Source organism: Venturia canescens, chromosome 10 (genome assembly GCF_019457755.1).
Source record: "Venturia canescens isolate UGA chromosome 10, ASM1945775v1, whole genome shotgun sequence".
NCBI classification, from domain to species: domain Eukaryota; kingdom Metazoa; phylum Arthropoda; class Insecta; order Hymenoptera; family Ichneumonidae; genus Venturia; species Venturia canescens.
Genome location: NC_057430.1, coordinates 18,262,978 through 18,287,514, shown reverse-complemented (window position 1 = coordinate 18,287,514; position 24,537 = coordinate 18,262,978). Strand labels below are relative to the sequence as shown.

Here is a 24,537-nt window from a genome sequence, read left to right as displayed (position 1 = left end):
AATAATGAGAAAAAATGATGGGAGAAGAGAGAGAGGGAAAGGGAGAGAGGAGGATATAAGAGTGACGAGGTTTTTTCCCAGTGGAAAATAGGCAGGTCGTCGTGCCTAATAAGAATCAATTCCGTGTTAAATGGCGCACGTGAGTAATCGAAGCGGAGACGCGTCTCGCATAGAGAAGTAGATCGATTCCCGTTTCAGAAGCTTTTTCCAAGGAATGAGAACGAAGTGAAAGGCGGAAAGGAAGAAGATACGTCGGGATGCTGTAGCAGTGCGGGTGAGGTTCATACTTTTTTAGGGGAGGTAAAAAAGAAGAGCTCGATCGGAAGTCAAAGATGGTCGTTCATTTGTGTATATGTATGTATATATATATATATAAGAAGGATTCGGCGTTTCTACCAGGGTCTAATCGTTCGGAAAGAACTGCCGAATTTTAATTATTTCCACCCGGACGGAGACGACTCTTTTTCGGCTCTGTTCGAGACTCTGACATACTGCTAACCATTATTCTCAATATCCTCTTTCCGTCCTCACTTTCCTTTTCGCGTTTTTTCTCTCTCTCTCTCTCCAGTTTTTCAGCAGGAACGAAATATCTTTGAAAAATTTTGTTACAATTTTCATGCGCTCTCGTATATTCACACGAATGAATTTCATCAAAGTTCTACAGTTACAGCTTACAACATTTCTTCTCGTAGTATCGCAGAAAGAAGAGTAAAAAAAAAAATAGCGAACGTATCGCCGCCAATATGCCGAATACGTATTCAAATAAAAGCTTCGGATCGCGCGTTGAGAAAAGTCAGATTGATGCGGAAGAGGTTCGGCTAAATCCTCGAGCATGTACAATTACCGTAGAATCGGAGCCGGGGAAACTGCAAGCCCCAAGGCTACACACTCATCCGCAGGGACAAGAATATTTAATGCAAATTATTTAGCACGCTGGGTGACCGCATCTCACGTTCCACGTACATGTACAGATATATATATGTAAATACAGAGCACGTTGCATAACGTTCTCCACTGGGTACTCATCACCACCTGCGTCGCTATATTTTGTCTCATCCTCTTCAAGCCCGACCCCGTCCCTCGGAACGTTAGCATCTAACGATAATTTCATTATATCCCCATTATTTATACACCCAAAATGTCTAAATGCAGTAGCGCAGTAAGAAGAAGCCTCAAGAATTTGCACTGTTATTCGCTCATAAATAGTTTTACGCAAAAGTACGAGTATTGAGTTTCATCGTAACGGTGAAAAACGTTATTATCGCAAGATCGATAGTACCGGTGATATTTAGCGAACCGGGCACAAATGAAATCTCTTTTCGTTACGAACGCGCGTTTGCATTGCTCGGAGAATAAATTGAATCAGCGTAACAGTTGGTGGCTGCGAGAGTTAATTCCGGATAATAGTTTGGTAATCTGTTGGCGCACAGAGAGGAAAATTCGAGGAGGATGGGAACACAGAAACTCTCTGTATCTAACTACATGCCATCGAGTAATATCGCTCTGGCAGACTGAAACGGAAGGTAAACGAGCCCATACCGGCGAACAGCCGGAACAAAATCTCTTTTAGTACATATCTGCCGTTGAGATTCGCCAATAGTGTACAACTGTTTCCGCGTAAACATACAAAAGACCGAATTCCAAGCTCTCTTCCATAACTGTGCTTGCGATATCCCCGCCCCTCTTGTTTTTTTTTTATCTTAAACTCGATCGACTAATCTTATCGTTGTGGAACAAGAGCTCGTTTTTAATGTCCTCATCACCGTGCATTTTGTTTGTCTCTGGTGAATCTCATAACTTAGAAGGCGTTTCATGTTAATTCATAAGTTTGTCCTTTTGTCAAAATATATGATCCCGTCATTCAGGTTAATTGGCTCTTTTTATGGCGAATGCGCATGAGTTGACATCCGCATCGAGGTTTTCGGGTTGATTTGGACTTTTTGAAAGTCCATCACGTGACGCTTCCTTTTATGATACAAGCGGTGGGATTTTTTTATTGTTTTTTCATGGAAATGTAATAAATCACATGGCTCGCAGATGTTTTATCGAAGTTTGAATATTTTTAAGGCTATTTTAAACTCATGAAGATGGGGGAAATCCCGCGAGAGGGGATTCGGCACAAAAGAGGGTCGATGGACAATGGACAGATTTTGTTTTTATTACCAATCGAACGATTTTTATTACCTATCGAGGAAGAAAAAGAAGGATTGAATGATATTTCCTCATAGCAAATCGCTTTTATTTACGAGCGCGTTAGGCGTTTATATTCGAAAGCAAAGGTTTTTTCAGCGCAAGTCAAGCTCGCAAAGGTTTCAGCCTTCTTGTTTTATCTCAGTCTGCTCCCCTTCCGCCGGAGCACACATAGCTCTCGTACAACGGCGAATATGAATTTCGCGTACACGTAAACGTAAGTGGCCCATAAATTTGTCAGTGAACCACCGCCCAGGCTCGAGCTTCACCTCACCGTTTTATGAAGTGGAAACCTTTCGTATATAGAGGGCTCTGTATTTTTTTTTCGTCCGGTATTATATCTGTCTTTGTCTTCTCAGCATATCCCTATTTTTCCTTCTCACTACAATTTTCCTACTCTTCTGTATTTCCTACTACGTCCTGTTATACCTTTTTCTCTCTCTCTCTCTCCCTCTGCGCCGCTTTTTGTCCTCCTCTCTTCCTGACATCCCTAGTGCCCTCTGTTATTTTTCCCAAGCCCCGGTAGAGTACCAACGCTTTCCTATTTTATTTTCCATTTTTCATACTACACCTCCTGAGACTTCTGCGTTATCTGCATTTCGCAACCTTTTTCGCATAAATTATGCAAACGAAAGACGCCTATTGCACGGATTCGCAATGTTGCCCAGGATAATGGCGTTTCTCCCTCGCTCACTCGTTGTTTTTGTATCTTTTACTTTCGGTTTTTCATTCTCGTATTTTTATTTGTATATTTTCCTTTCTCTTGCCACCCGCGAACTTTGCAAATGCAAAATATCTTATTTCCACTCGTCCACGGATCACCGTCCGAGCACAATCCCCTAATGCTATGCTTTTTTTCCCTCTTGTCGTCTTCTTTTCGTGGCTGACACATATTTCCAAATGAAAAATTAAAGCTCCCTCAGTCGCGAGAGATTCGGTTTTTCTGACTTTTTCTGCAATAATTTATTCAGCATCTCGCGAAAAATATCGCACATCGCCAGAAGCCAAAACGAATTTGTACGATCGAACTTATATTTGAATATGCAATTAATTTTGCTGAACCCAACGAATATACAATAGATAAAAAACACTAAACATATCAAAAATTTAGAACGGAAACAGAACGAATGTAAATGAACTGACAAAGTTTTTGCCATTTTGACCGTCAGTTTAACACAAGACGAGTCGCTCTGAGAGTTTTCGACGGTAAAGCAAATGATAAAAAGAGAGAAAAGACCTATGGGAAAGTATGAAAAACGAGACGGAGGTTTTTCCTCGACTAACGAGACGTCGCGACGCATTCTTAATGATGAAGCTCGCAACGTCGTTCCTTTTTCCTTAAACGTAACTTTCTTCGCAAATTTCTCGTTGCCAATAAACAAAATTTTTCTTCGAGTAAAATCCCGCTCTCTATCTTTACCCCTGCAGACGTATTTCAATGGGTTTTCAAAATTGAAATACCTCTCGGCGATTTTGAGCGTGAATATCTTACTTTTGTCCCTTGAGATAAACAATTCCAAGTTTACTACAACTATCTCGATTGTTTGCCATTGTGAGATCAACACGAATGGCAACCGCGTTCGCGATTTTAAACTATTCACACTGTTTAACGAAGTTTTTCAAGATCTTCGGCACAATGGAAACTTTTCCGTCATACGGAATTTCATTTTCTTCACCATAAGGGGAAAATCAAGAATTTTCAAACTTTTTAAACGATTCATTGTTATCGAGTTTTCTTCTATATTTACAGGTCGCACGCGAATGCCTGGAATAAATGTGAAAATGTCTTGACGTTCATAAAAATTAAATGACCGCCTATGCGCCGAGAAAAACTTATTGGGAATTTTACATTCAAAACTCAGTGGAAATATTCTGGTAAACGAAGTACTATACTCATTTTACGACGTACAAAAACGGTTTTCAATTATACCCATAGGAGACTAAAAGCTCCTGCTCCGAGGTTTGGATACCGAAACATTCCCTCTGAATACGTTCTTGGAGATATACACACGCGTTGCGTGTACAGCGATTCACGGTGCTTTTCGTTTAGGACATGGTAATGCATAGGTAAATAGCATAAAGTTGTCAGCAAACAGTTTCACACGACTCTTGATCGCGGCATTCGCCTGACGTCGCTCTTAAATGCTTCGCTCAACAACGAGACATCAATGTTTAACCACGGAAACTCAGTCTAGACGACGAGTAACAACTTCCCCCGAGAACAAAATAATCTCTTCAATTCGCCTCAGCACTCTACAGTACATATTCGTCTAATAACTTATGCAATATACTCCACGAGATGCGATTAAGTTGTATAAAACGAGAGCGACCCCAAATGAATACAATTTTTATGTCATCGCAGAGGACAGCAGAAATTCATATAGATTTCCTCGAATTCATTGATTCTAGACAAGTTGAGTTTTGTGCGTGGAAATTAAAAATCGAAGAAAATGTTCTCTCATTAAACTCAGAAGAAACTTGAATAGGTTGAAAGAATGAAACTGTCATCTTTTCATTTTTATAAATCGACATGCTCGCGATATCGTAAAATTGATATTTCACACGTGCGTATATATTTCATCGGATGAAACACGAAGCTTGTACGGTTGGAGATTCTCTTTACCCTCCTCTTCGATTCGAAGCTACACATAACGCGTATATAAATCATTGGTGCCAGAGCAAGTTGTCGGTGTTCGGGGTTGACCCCGAAACGCCATCGAGCAAGAAATATGAGGTTCGTTGGTGGATGATACCCGTGCTGAGAGACGTTGGTCGAGCTTAAAAAGTGTAGCGATCATGCCCTTTTTTTTCATTCAACTACCTGGCAAACTCCCTCTTCGTTTCACGTTTTCTGCTGCCAATTACGTTTTTACATGTTACGCTATATTGCGCGTCTGTTTTGGCTCTTCGTGGCTAAGTGCAAATTGAAACTTTTGCCAATGCTCGGTGATTTATTCCTCGGAGTTCCACACCGACTCGAGAAATTTTTGATTAAAGTTCTGAACCAAGTACCCAAGTTGTACAAGGTGCTCTTTCATGTATAGTTCGTTCGTCGTCTCCCTTCAATTTTTTTTATTTTCTTCAAATTTAATTGAAGAAAAAACTGATGGGACTCGTTCTGATTGCCGAGGACAGAAAATTCTTTGTGTGTACAGAAACACTTTTAGTCAGTAAAAAAAAGCGTCATTCTCCTTAAAAGGATTACAGTCAGAGCCAAACATAATTCAATATAAATTGTATATGAAGAATTGAAAAACTTTATCGGATTGACAGAGCGCGGATATTCGGTTTTGCGAGCTACTGTTTACGCGGGTACTGACCATCCGAAGTGCAAATAAACTTCGTTGTGGTCGCAGAAATCGACGCAATTTCTTTTTTCCAATACAAGTCCGAAGCTTAATAATCGAGAAAGTTTGTATCAATCCCGTGCTGCTCCACACGGAATGTCGCAAATTTTTATTCTATCAAGTACAAGAGCGGCGGTACACTTTGATTTTCTTGAGTGAGTTGAGTGGAAGACGAAGTAAAGTGGACGTACGATGCGAACCGCAATGATGGGAACGAGCTAAGAATTCGTAGTTTCGTCCTCTCCGCGTCACTCCCACTCGACAAGCAATTTTATTTCGTCTCCTTCTTGCACATCCTGTCTTTCACGTATACACTCCCCCACACACCTTCGTTCTCCTTTATTCCAACCTCTTTGGCGCATGTCGTAAGTCGGCAGTTGGTGCAAACGTGTGCCTCACATGTATGCTCGTCGTTCTGTCGCGCTCTACACTCCAATCGAAGTTGCAGCAGCACACATGTTGGTCAGATCTCGGAACTATACAACACGTGCGAAGTGGCAAGGGAGCGGAGAATTGGCAACGATTTTGCGAGCACGCTCGTCTGGAATGCGCCACGATTTTCAACCTACATCACGTGCCCACAGAACGCCTAAGGAATAAGAAGATTGCCCTCGGCTTCAACGTTTCAGTTTGTACTTTGCGTTCTACTTCGATTGCTTGCTCTCTACTTGTTTTTTTACTCTCCTGCTTCTCCTTGCGTACACTTTCTTCGTTCAATGCTCGCGGTCGGATCTTTACCTTAAAACCTCTCGTAGCTTATCGATCAATTTCCAAATGTACCAGAGAATTTCTCATTTCGAGACGAAAAGTGAAAAAGATTTATTCAATTATTCTTATTTTTTTTTTCGATTTCGGTGATTTATCAGAGCTCTTTGGTTCAAATGGCCGATCGAATTATTTTGTTGAAAAATACTGTTTTCTGAAGCCAGGAAAATAGGATCACTCGAGCTATAATTGACCATGACGTTCTCGAAGATTCCGCAGAAAAAAACGTATAAAAGACCGACATGAGAAGCAGGTTTACATAGGAAATAGTTGAAGCATTAGGCAGCTGTAAAAGGGAGGAGAAAGAGATGAAATCCAGCTTTTACCAAATCCCTCAGTTAGCCTAATCCGCTTTACCGAGAGAAGTTTCCTTCTCGTACCGGTTAAGTGACGATCTTACGTCCAAGTTCTAGAGAAACTTCCTCTACTAACTTGCGGGTGACTAACCGTGGGTCATCATTCCTCCACGGTAGACTTTGTAACGCTACCTCTATATCGACTCACCCGAGTTCATACTCCGCCAACGTTTATTTTCCTCACTCTATTATCATCATAAAACGCGGTGAATCGCAGTTTCATATGTATCAACAGCGAAAATGACACCGGAATTGAATCAGCACTCGCAGGCGGATGTGCCACCTGAAAATATCTAATGAGTCCGACGGAAGCATTAATTACTTTGATCACGAAATCTAGTTACGCGTCTTTGAGATTTTGTGACTAGCAGTGTGCATCTTTCGAATTTCAAAGGAACGATGCTCCATTTTATGCTTCAAAGAACCGCGCGGGAATCTTCGTACGTGCGCTTATAATATAATCGAGTATCCCCTTTGATTCTGCTATACACACGGTTCGATCTGAGTGTCGCGTCAGAACTGGGAATGTGAGAGCGAATCGCCAAATTTTCGGGCTCAAAATCTCCGTTTTCTTCCTCCTTTCGACGCCGTATCCCGTTTAACTCTCATAATGTTCGATGAAATGACTTTTTTTATTGTCTTTATCTTCGTTAAAGATTCCTTTGTGCATCTGCAAAGTGAATCTTCAAAGTGAAAGCGGTGCATAAATTAATTTGTACGATGATCTCAATAATTGGTGCGCGTTTATGGGAGGAGGAAGAGAAAGAGCACGACGCGTCGAAAAGAGAAGGAACATCGATATGCAAATGAAAGAGCACAGGGACATCGAGACGACGTCGGGCAAGAAGGAGAAGAGCGAACGCGAGCCATTAGCGCAAAAGGGGTCGTAACGTTCTTCCATCGGGAGGGCGAGTGAACGCTCTCGCACTTTGCGATCATTAAGAAAGCGCTATATGGGCGAAACTTTTACGGGAGAGAAGTTTTGGTGGAGCGAAACGGGTCTGGCAAAAGTGCAGGATACAGAACGTTGAGAGGATATTCGAAGTGATATATAAAAGGTGAAAAGCGGATGAAAAGCGGTAGGTTTTTTTTTCAATTAACGTATAACCCTTATCCGGCTTCTCTTCGACTCTGTTTTAACTGCTTGCCCTTTTCATCCCCTCCCCGTCCGACATTTCTTCTTGTTCCATCTTCTTGGCTTGACTTACTTTCCTCTGATGTGCATCTTTGTAACTGCGATGATAATCATTCGTTGCCGGACGGGCTAATTGTAAAAGGTCGTCGAGAGTGGCTTTTAGTTGAAAGTTGTACCGCATTGCTTAGGTGGAGTAATCAACCGGAGGGGCCGAAGCGAAGCGGAACAGGCAGCAGAGGATACAAAACGAGTTTGAAGCTTAATGACAGACGCTCCGCTGGACAAATATACCGTATTAAGCTTCACGAGTCATTCGACTCTCCGCACTCAACGAGTCGGGACCAAAGAACTCAGCCGTGGTGTTTCGTCTTCCCCATTCTCGCTCCAGCTCTGAATCCACACGCCGGTAATTCTAAAGTCAACTACCGACTATTTCCCAAACGGCTTTTCTTCCTTTCGTGTGCGTTACGACATTCCCCAATCCATTCTATCGCGCGCAGGATGTAACACACTCCCGCCAAAAATTGGCCAACCAAGCCAACCGCAACCTCGCAGTATTCGAGTCTGCGGCTTTTACGGAATAGCCCTAATTCTCAGTTAGCCGCTCATGGTTCTAAGCCATTCACCATTCAATCCCAAAACCGCAACAAACTTCACTTTTCGAGCATCCTTCGCAACGGATATTTCCGGAATAATCGATGCTCCAACCAAACTCTTTTCAGGCTATAAATCAATGCTAACCCCCCTTAGTTTGTGGCTTGGAGATTCAAGCATAGAAGCTTCAAATATCTTTTTCCAGAATAGCGTATTCAAACTTCGGGAACACGAATCTTCGCATTCATTTAATTAGCATTACAAATTGTAAGTTTTCAAAATTTTCGTGTTTGAGTTCACGAAGAAAAATGTTTTTTCAGAACCTGGACAAGGAAGAAAAGCTCCATGCCCCATCCCTGACTCTTATAAATGTGAGCTCTGTCTTCAAATTGTGACAGGAGGGAGAGAAAGAATCCTCGGGAAAAAATTGCTCCCTGCTTTCTCTCTCAGCCCTCGCTCTTTTTCACTTCTCCTTTTCCCCCCATTTTTTTACTCCTCAGAAGCTCATTTAATTTGGAGTTGAAGAGCGAGAGAGAGAGAGAGTGAGATACTCAGGTTCTGCCTCGAGGGTTAAGGGAGGTTTCGTCGACGGAGTAATATAGCCTGGATTTATGCAATAATTCTCTTAATAAACTTCTGAGGATATCTGGAAGCGGCACGCGGTACAATCTTTCTGGAAGAGTACGGCAAAGCATTTCACTCGGATGCAGCCAAGTACACAAATTATTCTTCCACGTGGAATCGCCGACTCAAATTTCAATTTCTGTCTTTATAGAAGAGGGACCTTATAATACGAAACAAGTTAATTTACCAAAGAAGAAAAAAGCTTTTTATAATAATATATGAAAAAAAAATTACAATTCATGAATAGAGTTAATCAAAAAGTAGCTTTAGATTACTGCATAAAAACTCTTCATTCTTTGCAACAAATTTAACGCGGTGAATTGAGGTAAGAAAGAGGCTTTTTAAGACAGCCGTATTTCGAGCATAAAAGATAAATATTTTGTATGGGAAAAAGAAACTCTACCGCGCGTATTATAAGCTCATTCTGTGGATACGCGCCGTAGACGTATAATACGAACATATTGACATCGCCTTTGGTAAGTTATTCACCGTGAGGCAAAACTTTTGCCAATTAATTTTAACGTCGAGAGTTTGTAATTATAAGTTTGTTACGTACTACTGTTGACTTGTAACGACGATGCTTATATATAATAACGATACGCATTGCATCGAGAATCGAAGTTGCAGCGTTTGCTACTTCACATTTGCGCTCTATGAAAATTCAAGCTTTGATGTTTCGGGTTCGACAAACACAAGTTCTTCGGATTATATACGCGCATGCATGGATGACAAGTATATATCTCGGAATTCAAAAGACAAGAGTTCAGGTGTTCGGGATCAATCGACAGGCCATCAACTGCAACGCGCGCCAAGGCGACATAACGTATTCAATGAATAATTGGGATTGATAATTGTAACGAGAGCCAAATGTCTCGCTAAAATGATTGCATCTATACGATCTCTGAACTTTGCGCGTAGAAAAATCTTCCGGAGTACTAAAAAATGAAAAGAGGGAATAACAGTGGGGGAGAGCAGTAGAAAAAGAGAACGAGGAGGAGGAAAAAACGGATGATAAGAAAGAAGTGTTAGCTGCAAGCACGGAGATGGTCTTAAGCCGTACGTATTAGTCCGTGTTTCGTGAAACGAGGATGGAAAAAAGTCTCGAGAGGCAGACAGTGTAAAACGAAGAAAATGATCTCCAAGTACTCTTGGTATTCATTCGCCGTCATTATCATTTATTATCCACCATTTAACCCGTTCTCTCTAGCAACCCCGGTAAAACCTTACGCCTCTTTCTTCTTCTCTTTTACGCCCTTTCCCACCTAGCTCTCAATCGTTCCTCTCTCACTTCCGACCGAATATTCTCTCCGACTCTCTTTCTCCCTCTCCCCTGCTCTGCTTCATAGTAGCAGAGGACCTGACGTTGCCGCGTGTGTAAGACGATCGTTCCACCGAAGCAATATCACGATGAATTATCGTTGTTGAAATTTGAAACTTCTAAAAAGCAATTAACTACGCTTGAATAATAAAGAACGTATTATTATTTTTAACGTCGAGATAATTAATTCACTTTTTCGAGTTATTTACTAGGGAATCTATTTCCTCGGATACAATTTTGTGATGCTGCCGGAATGAAGCAAATCTCAAGGTTTTATTACCGTATTTGAACTTCATAATATTTTCAACGGTATACGCAGAGACGTGAAAAAAATTGAACGATCTATAAACCCCTATAATTTTTAAACTTATCCCAGGTAAAAAGAAAGCCAGAATTTCATGCGCATTGAAATAATTCAAATAGATGATGCGCACTGCTGCATTCCCCAACTTTTCAGAATTTAGCATATCTTCCTTAAAATCGTGAATATGTTTCATTACTTCTGACGAGAGCAAGAATCCAAGGATCGTTAAATTCTTCTAGGAAGTCCCAATTACGAATACAAACTCGAGACGGAATGCGTCGAGAACGCGGTACAGATATATATACGAAAATTCGAGTTGGAGAAGGAGTCGCGCGGGCGGGCGCGCTTGATTTGCATCCGGAATATCCCTGATGCGACACTACCGGAAATGAAGAGCTTCGAACGAGCAGATCAACTTCCCGAGGCATATTGAGTGATCGAGGGTTAACCGATGTTTCGTTCTTGGAAATACATTTTAAGCCCGCGATGTTGATATTCATATCGAAAAAGACGAATGAAAAGGTTCAGTTTAATTGGATTTATTATCGACATTGGATTCGATCGGGATTCAAAGTTGTACACGCGACAACGAGTGCATGTTTTTTCATCAGTTATTTTATAAGAATTTGCGCACCTTCGTATATGCGAATGTTCGTGCAATAATTGGCTGGGAACCTCGTCTGCTTTTCGCAGGATAAAAATTATTTCTTTCAACTACGTTGTCGAGTATGGATGCAGCTATGCAGATGAGTGTCAGGAGCTCAGCGCAACAAGAATAAGGACAGACAGGGACATCTGTGCAAAAAAGCGACGTGCTGAACTGACTAATCAGACGGAAAGAGAGCGAGAGGTAAAAAGCACAGGAATGGAGAGAGCAGCCAGCGTGTTATTTTACGAATGCGAATTAGTCGGACGCGAAAGAGTAGAGTGCGGAAGAGATGCTTCGTTGTAGAGAGATGGTGAAACATGCGGGTGCGAGTGGGGAGTGCGAGGGTCGAAGCGAGAAAGGAGGGTAGACAGGAGGAAGAAGCCCGTAAATCGTCGTCTTATCGCGACAGTCGGGCGACTCTGAGTATAGCACCGTGCTACAGAGTGTCTCGGAAATCGAGCTTCGCACGAATATATATAGTTAATGCAATCGCGAGACTCCAAAGAGAGGAATCCTGTGCATTTATTCTCAGTTACAATTAATTAGGTACGACCTCATCAAGCGTGCATCCGAGAAAAAGGTGCATGTCGTTGTGAAAAATCTTTCCTTAGAATTTTGCAAAATATCCTGTTAAACTGGATAATCACTTTTGTGATTACCTGTACATCCGAGACTCGTAAGTTCTCTGGCTCTCGCGTGTCGAGAAACGTCACAGCTCGTACGAGCTCACAAAATGTCCAACAAAGAAAGTGAGCGAGCTACCAGCGCCGGTGGCACAGAGCGAAGGAGATAAAATCCTGGATAATTGTAACCTAGTGACAAAGCCAGAAACGTTGAGTAAATAATGATAAAACTGAAAATGTAAAACAACGCTTTAGGACGCATTGCGATAACTTTCTCGAATGGGTGCGTTCATATAACATATAAGAATTTGAGGGTCGAAAAGCGCGTGATCCATAATGAGGTATGTTAGTTGCAATCGAATGACATGCAACATTATTCGAATATTAGAACAACCCTACAAAATCGATATTTCAAGCGGAATTAACGCCTGGCAAATGTCCAACGTTGAATTAATTCTAGTACCCGTTTCTACGATTCTCGTAACGTGCGGCTCTCTTTGACGTGGTCACGGTTGCGCTACGAACCCTCTGGTCAGTATCCTTCTCTGCTCGTATGTTCCGTTTTATGATTTACCAATCTGATTCACACATCTATATATATAGCGTTTGCACAGAATGCTGCTAATGCGATTCTCGCGTTAATCTTCTCGTAACTACAGTCGCGTTTCTGTATACCCTCCAGCTCAACATTTCTCTCCCCTTTACCCCTTAACGAGAATGCATGAACTGCCATTCTTTTGTTCTCGATAGAAGCACGAGTGCGCTTCATATCTGTCCATGTACATCGGAAAACTCTCTTGTTCTTTCTGTTTTTTTTTTTCCAAATAATCCCCGCGATTATCGATCGACATATGAGCGCATTACCACGCGTTTGCATTCATCTTTCCACGAAATTCGTTGAATTTTTAATAATGAATCCTCGTAAATAAATTTTCTCGCGAATACGTATTGACAGGCATTTCATTATGGAGCTTTCCGGGTTACCCATTCGCCATAATTAATGGTTAATGACGTGCTTCAAAAACTCTGCAATATTGACTCTCGTTCGTTATTCGTTCGTTCATTCGAATAGTCGTAACGCGTTGCCCGTGAAAGCTCGCTGAAAATGCGAATGCATCGATAATTACGCATAATGCAACAACGACGATGTTACACGTTCGTGAAATTATTCGAACGTATTTTCTATATCGATGCGGTCTGGAACAAATACGCTTGCGGTTGAAATTTCTTAATATTCGTGCAAAGAGTGAATTATATGCGAGCTTCCAAAGTAGAATAACAGACTATATACTTCGATCCTGAGATGAACTATGACAAAACACTTCTGAACTAATTAGGATTACTTCCGTAGGCGAGATTTTGGGCTACGTTTTCTCCCGCTATTTCCCGATAATATCCCCCCCCCCCCCCCCCGATGTATATATCTAAAATTCACTAATTGGCAACCATATACCCGTGAGCGGCGTTCTAGCAGAGAATTAACGGTCCAATAAACAACGTTAGCCAAAAAAAAATGAAGGAATTGGGCTCGTTCTCGAGCTCGATGAAATTTGTTGCAGACAGAAAGAGGAGAAAGGTGAGTCTAAGAATGGCTGCAATGAGGCAAAGGAACCGAGTAAGAAGCGAAACGAAGGGAGGCTTTCGAAGGTTTATAATGGCTCCAAATACCAAGAGAATTCACGGCAGTATATTCGAAAGACGTTTACACGGTAGGGGCTGGGCTCGCATTAAATCTTCCCTCGTGGGAGAGTCTCTTACTTTGCTGGTTCCTCTCGAAATCCCAACCTCTTTATCCACTACCTCCCTTGCTCCCCAAATCCTGAACCCCTCAAACTCTAAATCGCCGATTTCTTGAACCGCATTTTCACGTGAACCGTGTTCCCTTCCATACTTCGTTAGTCCTGCGATCAACGAAATTTCGCGGCTCACTAGGCTTCACTCCTCTCTCCAATTCAGGCGCACACGCATGCATCGGCTTGGCTTATTCCAGCGACCAATTTCACAAGAGCACGCGGTGGCTTTCCGTCGAGTGACAGACGCGCGCTTAATTAACGCAACTATATGCTTTTTGTACAATGACAAAAGATAACCATCTGACATATTTGATTTGAATATTCTATCATCATAATTCCTCCTGCTGGAGGAGGATGGGAGTAAAATCAACTCGCAGCATTGTGGCGAATATGAAAGCGAAATTTAAGGACACACATTTTATGATTTCGATGTGCGTTTCGTAAATAATTCATAGTTGCAAAATAATTATGTTTTATCGTAATTTATACGAGAAAAAGAATGAAAAATGGAGGGCGAGGGCGAGAGGGAGAGGGAAGGTTTGACCGATAATCAAGTGGCGCAGAGCTTCGGATCGTGACAGCGGAAAACCGCACTGATGAGGGTACCCCTCTGGCACGAGTAGAGCCCATTACCGTTTAACGAGCAACGACAGCTACACACAAGTGTCCAAGCGCATCCCCAAATCTCTCCCAGCAGCCCCCTTTCGAAACGCAGTTCCATGTTTCTATAACAATATAATATCTTTGATGCGGTTACACGCTATCATAAAACCCTCCGTTCGCCGATCGTTGCTCCCTCTCCGCTTCTCGACACATTCCATTTTAGTACGACCGTGGTGTACTGCTTTAATCCGCCCTCGAACGACCACCAAATTTTTTACAAATATTGCGTTCGTCCCAGGTTCATAGTCCTCTCTATAAAATCGAAGTACGCGGCGTTAGTCATTCCAGTAAAACGTGGTTGAGAAAGATGAAGAGTCTGGTTTTGTTCTTCATTGCACTCGATCACATTTTACGACAGACGTTGAGTGTTTTGGTTATTTCCGCGCATGAATATTTTTTTCTCCGATCTTTTTTGTATTCTCAATGAAATTTTATCAAATTTACGATGAAACGTATTCTGTTACAGAAATCGTACGAGTTAATGGCACCGTTGATACGAAGAAAAAAATTGTAGAAAGTCTGTGCAAAACTACTGTATCGCGCGATCCATCAACGCTGGAAAACAATACTTTGTACTTTGAAAACCTTTTTTACCGTATCAACCGGTATAGATGAAATAAAAAAGTTTCGAATATTCCGAGTGTGAAGAGAGTAGGATAGAAAGCGTAGGAGTGACGGAGAGCGGAGAATAGTAAAAAGGCTTGCAAAAATAGAGGCCACCTACACTTCAGCGGTGGTTACCTATGCGCTGCAAAGTGCACTGCTGCAACTCTAAGATATTCCCGGAGGAACAGCTATATTCCTAACGTTAACATACACCACGGGCTACAAGGCTCAATAATTTTGCTTCAGTGCACGGGTAGAAAGAGAAAGAGCGATAGAGGCGAAGGAGGAAGAAGCGAGAGAGAAAATACAAGGAAAGTAGAAGAAGCGAGTGGGAGAGGAAGAGGAAAATGTGCACGTGGCAGTCTCCTCTTTTTCCCACTGTTAGCTCCCGTCATTTGATTCTTTCGCTCGATTCCACTCGGTCTCTTCTACTTCGGAGGTTCTGTCCGACTCGAGCATCCTTTACTCACTGACAAGCATCCCGAAGGATTCTGAAAACTCCTTTGGAGAATGTGTCTCAAAGTGTTTTTGAAACTGTCATACCGTGAGAGGTATTACATTTCTCCGTTTGAAAATACACAAAACCGAGCATGATATAAATAACAGAAACATCTTCTGTCTTGGGATATTCCAACGATAATTCTCGAGCGATGTGTTTTTTTTTCTCTATGAATGTGTAGTGCGCCATTTTTCGTTCTTTTGAAAATTAATGGCAAGAACTTTTCTTCCGACACTTGATGAAAAGGAGGTCAATTTTTTGAATATGTCTATACGCGCTAGAAAAATATGATTTGAGAAAAATTTTTACACTTCCTGACTGTTAATAGAAGTAAATACGGAATGCTCCATTTTTTCATCGACCGACAGGCTTTTTGCGTCAATTTTCTGGTGGACTTATGTATGCTAATATAAAGATGTTTAGCCCAGCAACTTCACTCGCAGTCCTTTTTTTTATTCGTCGACCTAACGTAGCTGAATTTTTCTGCTACCGCGCTAACTCGATTCTGTAGCTTTTTTGAAGCTCCCCGCTGCAAAGGCCTAGTCGAAGAAGCGACCTCTACCTCTCTCTTTCTCTCACTCACTGTGAGATATTGCCTTATTTATAATAGTACACCTTTTGCTACGCTGCAACAGCTGCGAGCTTCCAAGAAATTTGTTTTCTCTTTTACAAGCACCGCGAGTACAGGCGAAATCCATACGAGTACCTTGAAAACTAAACGCAAAGTATACTTTTACGAGGCTAAACGTAAACGTTTATCGAGTCAATTTCTCCGAGGGAACTCGAGCTGAATATTTTCCACCAATGAAATTAGTTCGCTCCCTGTCGTCGCTTTTCCTTTACAAAATAAGTCTCTGTATATAATAAGCGTGACGAAGTTTTTAGACGGTTATGCAGTGAAAAAATGTAATAGCAATTATTGAATATCCGTTGATGTCACAGAAAAAGATGCTCACCGGCCTGATAGAAATAATTCAAGCATAGGCTACGTGAAAATCGGAGCGAAACGTGTTTTCGCACGACTACTTTCTCGATATACATTCTTCTTTTAGGTGCACGTACGAAATGCGATTGTTTTGCGTTTTTTACATTGAAGAAGGAAAAAAATGTGTATGCACCTGTATCGTAAGAGCACAAAAAATAATGGAGGGCGATAAATCGTGAAAATCTCGTAGATCGTCCGAAGGAAAGAGAGGGGGAATCCGGAGGCGAAACAAACACACGTTTGTAGGAGTATGTTTATGTAGCTATTATCTCGCTTTTCTGTCCTGTACAGAAGAACGAGTATAAGACAATCTCTCTAGTCAGTCTCGTTGTCGAGCGTTTCTTGCTGTTGAAGCGTTTCCTCTGCATCTCGAACATCCAACTAGTTTAATATCGCTTGGTCCTCTTTCAGAGGGTAAGAGATTTCGAGAGATGTGTGCTATTTGCCCGTATAACCCGTATAACAACGGGCGTGTACCGCCTCGCCATTTATTTACCAACGCGTCGAAGTCTCGCGAGAGAGTTTAATCCTGAAAGTTTTACTACGATGGAAGGAGGCACGAGGCCCTCCCCTCCCCTCTTCACTTCACTTGAACCTTCATTCCAGCCCATGAGATCCGCCGTGAACTCAGCAGGATATGGTAGAGGTCGCTACGTGGCCCACTATCGTCGCTTGACAGCTCGGCAAAACGGCGGAGCACGGAGGGGCTAAATCATTCTTCTCTTTTCCTCTTTATCCTCTTCTTCTGCTACTTCGTCTTCGTCTTCTTCTTCTTCTTCTTCTTCTTCTTCGCCGCCTGTCCCTCCTCCCACTCCTTCCTTCCTCTTCTCCGTGCAGGACTCGCAGTAAAGGTTCTGGGTACACAAGCTTTCTTGCAGCTGCGCCAAACTCAAGTTTGTTAAGCGCTAAGCTCGCTTCCAGTCCAATGTCCTTATCGTACTAACCCACGTAACCATGCTGCAACTGTGTACCCTATTGCGGTGTACACTCGCGACCCTTTAAATCCGCCACTTTGAATCACCCTCACAAAAATGTCCATCAACGCCCTTCATTTCTTTATTATATCTCTCCGCGATTATTTACTCACATATCCCTTGACAATGAACCAAAGCGTAATGATAAAATTTATGATAAAAATCAAGTACCACTTTAATCGAAACGGAGTTTCATCAATTATGGAGAAAATTATACTTATGTATGAAAGTTGACTTTTCTTTCCCAATATCACTCGTTGATTATAAAAATTCTTGTCATTTCGTTTAACAATCTTGACAGATTGTATGAGGATACCCACGCAAATACAATAATTTCACGTTAGGCTGCTTCTTCATACATTTCTGGGACAATAGCGTTTCTCGGTTAGTCCAACTTTAACCCCAAAAACTTTTGTAATATCGTCAGCGTCAGCATGCTGCTCCAAGGTCCTCCGCCCTCTTCATTTTCCTGTTCCTCGAATACATCGCCGAGAATCGTGCCAACCCAATGCATCAACTTTTCTTTTACTCACAACTCATAGTATATACATACAAGGATATGCATACAAGGAGTTACTATTAATTCAATATTACAGAGCATAAATAATTTGTTGGTGTTGATGCTAAATTTTGGATAATTAAAAAAAAAAAAAAACAAAAAATAGTCAACCTACGCGGGCCAAATCAGTCAATTTTTACTCTTATTATTTCGATCGCCAGATTGCATTACGAAATACATATTATATTTACGTGATCTTGAAAAATTCGATTATTTTAGCAGTTTGTAATCAATCTTTGCATCAACATTATTGATTGGGTCATCGGGATCAGAATCGAACGATATTTAGGTCACGGCTGGAATCTATTTTCTTGCCTAGGGCAATATTCGATGAGCACAACGCCAAACAGAAAGAGAAAGAGAGAGAGAGAGAGAGCGAGCAAGGTAGCAACAGTTGTCTCAGCTCTTCTCCAATTCATCATCCGTCATTACTGTTAGTACCTCTAAAGCCTCTTCTGCAAAAAGCTGCATAGAGCCTCAGAAATGCTGTTCATTATGATACCCGTTATAGTTATGCAAGTCGTCAAAGATTGACACTTCAATATTGAGCTTTATCCTATGGATTCGTTAAAGTGCAATGTAGCTAATTGTATAGTAGGGAAGTAAAATCTCCGTAATTAGTAACCTTCTTGTCACTATATTGATTAGTGCTTATTGTGAGGTTAAAAATTCAAGTGCTAGCAAGAAGGAGATAGCTTAATTATAAAGCAAATAAACGATTCTATTGATTACGAGAAAGCGAGTGACGGATATTGATTCTGCAGCAAAAACAATAAATAAATAAATGAATAAGTTTTCTAAAAAGCTATTACCTTGTCGATGCAACGAGTTTTGAGATACGGGTGGATATTGCTGTTGCTCACCTGAAACAGAAAAAAAATTCAAATGTCATTATACTGCCTTCTTTCGTTCATCGTGTTTCGAATATGTGAATACATTTTTACTTTTGGAATTTGCAAAGCAAATTGTACAGGATAAAAATAAAATCGGTAAGCTTCGCCCTGATAAGAAACTTTCCCGTTGAAAAATGCGCAAGATGCAGTGGAATACAGAAGTCGGAAGAAAAAACTTTTAAATTGGCTTGACGCTTGTTCTCTTCGTGAATCGCATCTCTGAAAAATTTATAACTTCCCCAGCTACATAATCCGAACCTTTATTCATATCTTCTTGTCTCAAAAGATACTTTACAAAACACATTTTTCATGCTCTGTGATCTCTCGCTAATGAATAATTGTTTTATCCAATAATATATGTACATCCATTTAATGGATCTCGATCAATTGATAAATTTCCAACATTTTGAAAGATCCCTCTGCCCTCCCGGTTGGCTGACGAAATCTCTTTCGTATCACTGAAAATTTCGATTCTCTCCGATCTTGTCACGAATTTATCGTCCAGCATTAATTAGTTTCTCGATATTTTATCCGGTCTCGTTGAGTGCGCCAAATTTTAGATGAAAAAAAAATCGTTGAGCGACTTCCATCCGTTATCATGGGCTCTGTCATTTATAATTTCAGTGACGACCCAGTTGAGTTAGAAGTAAGAATAGCCTCGATAGTGCAGGACGGTTGGTCCTGGCAACTGCGGTGAGGACAAGTTTTTATTAAGAGTGAACCCCGATCGAATCTATTACAGGATTCCAATCTCGTCGTTGACCCGTCGAAGCATACTCCTTTTTTCCCTTTTTTCGCATTTAACCTGTCAGCTGTTGAGAGCACGAATATTTCCGAGAAGAATGGGAACGTTGATTGAGTTCGAATGGAAAATGTCTTCTCCGCATGACTTTTCTCCATCTTGGTAAATAATTTTTTTAAATTCGTCCTCGACTCGAGAGGAAAAAAATGCATGCAATTTTGAAATTGGCATAAATTTGTAACTTCGAAAAGTGATAATGTATGCACATGAATTTATGCAAGCGCGGAAATGTAATGCTATTTCAAGAAATTTGCATCTGTTTTACACGCGCAAACTTCATTCGATTACTTCAGTGAGGTGAGATTTTGGGAAATAATATCGTGTTCGTGTCGAAAGCTGGATTTGTCAGTCGTAAAATGCGCAAGATTGTCGGTTAGTGTCGTATTGACTGAGGCAACTTTGAGTATGAACTCTCACGAGACCCTCTCCAACGAATTGCCTGTAATCTTGTTCAAGTACTTCGAGGACAAGTACTTGAAATGATTGGTCCAGTTGAGTACTCGAGCTCTAGCCTCGCGTTCGGTCTTCATTTCGACTCGATCAATAAACCTCTGCTGGGTCTAATCTCGACACTTGGATTACTCCGTGAAAAAGTCATTCGGAATAATAATTATCAAGCAGGAATAACCAATGTTCAACTCCATTTTCAGCATTCGTCTTTATATCTTCGAAATGAGCAGAGAGCACCCAATTTTTATTTTATTTTTAACCGCAAATTTCATATTTTTCAATACGGAGATCATAGCATATGATGCTTTTGTACAGAATTTATGGTAGAGTGAGTAGAGTCGAGTTTTTGGTAGTAAGCATTTGGGGAATAGTCATAAGGGATGCGACAGTGAAGGAAGAGGAGGGAAAAGCTTGTTTCACCAGAAACTCGGAGTTTAGCAACTGAAACACGTGTCTATATATATATATATATATATTGAGAGGGAAGGATCTATATAGAGATATTTCGGGAGAATGCTTCTTGGGAAACGCCGCTGGTCGTTGGTTTTATGCCCTTCTCTCTGTTGCTGGTCTTAATTAAAGCTCATGCCGGGCCGAAATAACCGGACCAAATTTTCAGCATTCCCCATGCTTCCCTACCGTAATTGCTGTCACTCCGGCTGCCCTTGCGTCTCGGTGCTCCGAGAGGACAAAAAAATAAAAGTAGAACATTTTCCAACGCACGCGTTACAAGACCTCGTCAATGCTCCGAGAGCTTTGTTCGAGCAACGAAACGATGAAATTATGACTTATCCACATCTTAATGGCAACGCGATAAATGCTATTACGAGGGTTGGGGGTACAACAATTTTTTTTAACGGTGACAAATACTCGTTAAATGCAAACGACCGGAAACATGGTGTGCATGATTTCGTACTTGTAGCGGTTTCTCCATCGTTAGATACATTTTTTGAAAAATAATTTTTCACGGCTCTCGGATGCCACAAGTGGAGAAATTACAAATTCAACATTATTCTATTGACATTCCAGCGTTTAAAGCCCTTTTATGGAAGTCTACACGAAAAAGATAAACGAAGAATATTTTTTACGAAGAATTCGTTCCGCGGGACTTTGTTGGCACGAACGAACAAGCGCTTTAAGTTTTAAAGCTGAAGTATGAATACGAACGAGGATATTCCATCACGGTAACGATCTGGGGGAAATATATGCAATGAGCTCTGCAACGGTATTATTTAGACTTGGGTGCTTCCGAAACTCATGCAAACGATTCTTGGCAATTATAATAATTATTTATTGAACATTCTTCGAGTATAAAGTTTCTATCTCAGCACTTGATTCAGAATTCATCGAAGTAAAAATACATATTTATAACGTCGTAAACTACAGTTCTCTGGTGCGAACCCGTCAATAAATATAAATGACAATTTTTTCTGCAAAGCAAGCAATTATTGGTTCATGAGTATGAATTATAACGCTCATTCGAATTTATATTGTTTAGCATATTCGCATCCACGAATATCGTCTCGCAACGTTTGAATAGGCAGAAAAAAACTTGAGAATGTACGAAATTAACGAGAAAAATCATCGCTCGAAAACTACACGTCGTCGTATTTCATTTCGTGGTCGATGGGCTAGCAGAAATAGCAATATCCCTTTATATATTTAACTCGTCCGTTTCAAGTTCGAATGGCATTTCGGCAAAACTTTTTTCCCGAAACTTAAGTGAGTTTCGTATAAAGGAAGTCGTCGTACTCGCCCTACCACCACTTCGTTCATCTCTTTTTACACGCAGAGTTGGCCAAAGCGTCGTAGCTCGCATATATAGATCCATTCTATATGACGAAGTGATTCTCGCCTCATCCTTTTTCCTGTCTCTTTGTTCTATACCCAGTGTCGTCAAAGTCATTTAAAATTGTGGTGACTGATTCGATTAGGAAATATGAAAAAAAAAACGTCCACGAAAATTTCTCCGTACTGCGTGCAGTTGCCGAGAATAATAAAAAATTGTTAATGGCTAACCCGCGCAGCACACTTAAAATTCATGGACAGAAGGGCCTAAGTTCTGCGAGAATATCATGATCCAAGCGTATTACTTTTGGTTCGAATGAACTTTTTCAAGACACCTCGTACATTGAAATACACCAGTAGTCCGGTAAAAGCTTAGTTGGAAAAGGACAAAAGTGTGGTGGATTGATCCAGCACGCGCGAAAGAGCGAACCCCATCTTAATGTCTCCTTGAGTCAGACTCGTGCGTCTTATCGAAGGAAAGTTTTGTAGGACAGAAGAATTTTTCCGTGCGACGACTTTTTCCCATTTATCCCTTATATACTGCATAGAACCGTGATTCTCTCTCGCCACTGTTGGTAAATCATGCTCTTCTTTTTCAATACTCTTATACTTTTTTCTTCAATCTCTTCCTCATTCGCTTCTTTCTCTGCCTCTTTCTCTCTCTTGTTCCTTTTATTGCTTCTTCCTATCTTGCGAAAATGACGGAAATAGTCGTGATAAAAAAAAAAGTTTCATTCGATTTTCTGAGGAATCGAATCTTCGAGAAACGACTGGTGTACTCGTGGGATCGTGAAATCCGTCAATCCTGGATGTAGCGCGAACTTGATTGCATTCAAATGGACTTATTTCGAAGTAGCACGGAGAAAAGTACGATAATAAAATATCGATAACACGAGAATGAGAAAGAGAAAACGTTCGGTAAAAGTCGAAGGAGTTCGGTGCAATTTCGCATTAATGATGGCGAATTTTTAACTCTTCATACACTTCTCGAGTTAATTAAAATTTACTCAAACAAATGAAAATAGTTTGGATAGTCGACTATTCGAGTGATTCGATTTAAGGTTAATGTCTTTCACATCCCTTCAGCTATTTCGAAGGATTCTCACGATTTAAGAACGTATTTCAAAAATTTTATATGATTCATATATATGTTTATTTAACGAAAAGAATTTGTTACATTGCGAAATGTTTGTACATGACCGAGGGAAGAATATTGGAGTTGATGTAGATGGGTGAGAAAAAAAAAAGTAGCAGCGTCGGGAACAAACTATAAATAACTACTATTCGTATCTACGATGTGTCGGGGTTTCGTTCGTTAATAATGCTCGCACGCTTTTGCCCGGCAGTTGTCGGCAAGAGTCACGTGCCAAATACTTGATAACGTGTGGCTTGGCATTCCGTAGTAAATTTTTTGGAATAGTGCAAACTCGTAGCGTTATTGCAGTGGTTTAAAACGAGTACAAATAAAACAGAGACACATTACACCAAATGCGATTCTCTGGTGCGTAGCGTTTTGTACTTTACAACAGGCGACTTTTGTCCGAACGCCCTTTCCATGAATGAAACTTTTCGAAATTTGTGATCGCGCCTCTCCATTGACGACATCTGGCGGATATAAAAACAACATGGGCGTAATTGTCTCTGCCACCGAGAGATAGCATCACGCTTTTAATCACGGAGGCTATTCATCGTTTTTTTCAACCAGAAACTCGATGCTTTTCATTCAAAGGGACTTTTTATTTCTATAACGATGCGAACCGCCCTGCTGTCGAGATACGCACGTTCTTCCTTCAATTGCTCAATCTCCGATATTTGCTTAGTGGTCAAACTCAAAGTAGTTGCCAAATGATTAAATTTTTGATGAAATTCTCTACTAGACTCGACGCTTGGTAATCGATCGAAATTGCGGGATCGTTCGGCGAGGAATAATTTTGCGTGGGATGGTAAATTTGCAGTTATTCGATGTTGGGCAGTGAATAAGAAAATAATTAGATTTGATATCTTTCAAGTGGAATATGATGTTCTGTCTTATTGCGGTTCGAGCTGTTCTGCCAGTAAATCCGTAACCACTACGGTCCAGTGACTAGAAATTGAACAATAGTGCAGAGATGTAGCTGGTCGGAAAGAGAAGAAGGAGCGAGGCTCTCAAAGGGAAACTTGTAACAGAAGGAGGTTCGTTGAAATAGGAAGGAGGGAGAAAGCGAAACAGAGTCAGAGCAGGGTGAGTTTATAGCGGTGATGTTCTGTGGTTCACTCGACACTCGAGTTTGCCTTGGCATCGGTGAGTGGCCAACCCTAACACGAAGACATTGCTTGTCCTATTAAAATCAACTTCGTGGACGAACGCAAATTCGCGTGCATGCCTCCAAGCTCCGCAGTCATGGGCTTTCGAGCTTGAGAATTCGACAGATTTCTCCTTCGAGCGTTCTCTCCCTTCGCGGAAATCACAATCATATGTCGCTCGTTATTATCATATCTTATAATGACGAGTCTCAATGTATGGTTGTGCCTTTGTATTGTCATACTATGGAAACATTGCTTTTCATCATTTTTTCCGGATAAACAAAATGTTACGAGTGACAAAATTCATATGCCCTGAGAGGCAGAGAAATCAGAATTG

The 24,537-nt window shown here is 41.0% G+C and overlaps 1 protein-coding gene across 6 annotated transcripts in view; it reads right to left on the bottom strand.

The window, feature by feature from the left end:
• LOC122417597 (follistatin-related protein 5-like) overlaps positions 1-24,537 on the bottom strand; it is a 191,888-nt gene that overhangs the window by 58,266 nt on the left and 109,085 nt on the right. For 4 of the 6 annotated variants that reach the window (XM_043431237.1, XM_043431235.1, XM_043431238.1 and 1 more), the window contains one exon: positions 18,797-18,847. The exons of the other annotated variants lie outside the window; for them this stretch is intronic. In XM_043431237.1, coding sequence (XP_043287172.1) covers positions 18,797-18,847 — 51 coding nt within the window. The remainder of the gene's footprint in view (positions 1-18,796; positions 18,848-24,537) is intronic. 6 annotated transcript variants of the gene reach the window in all.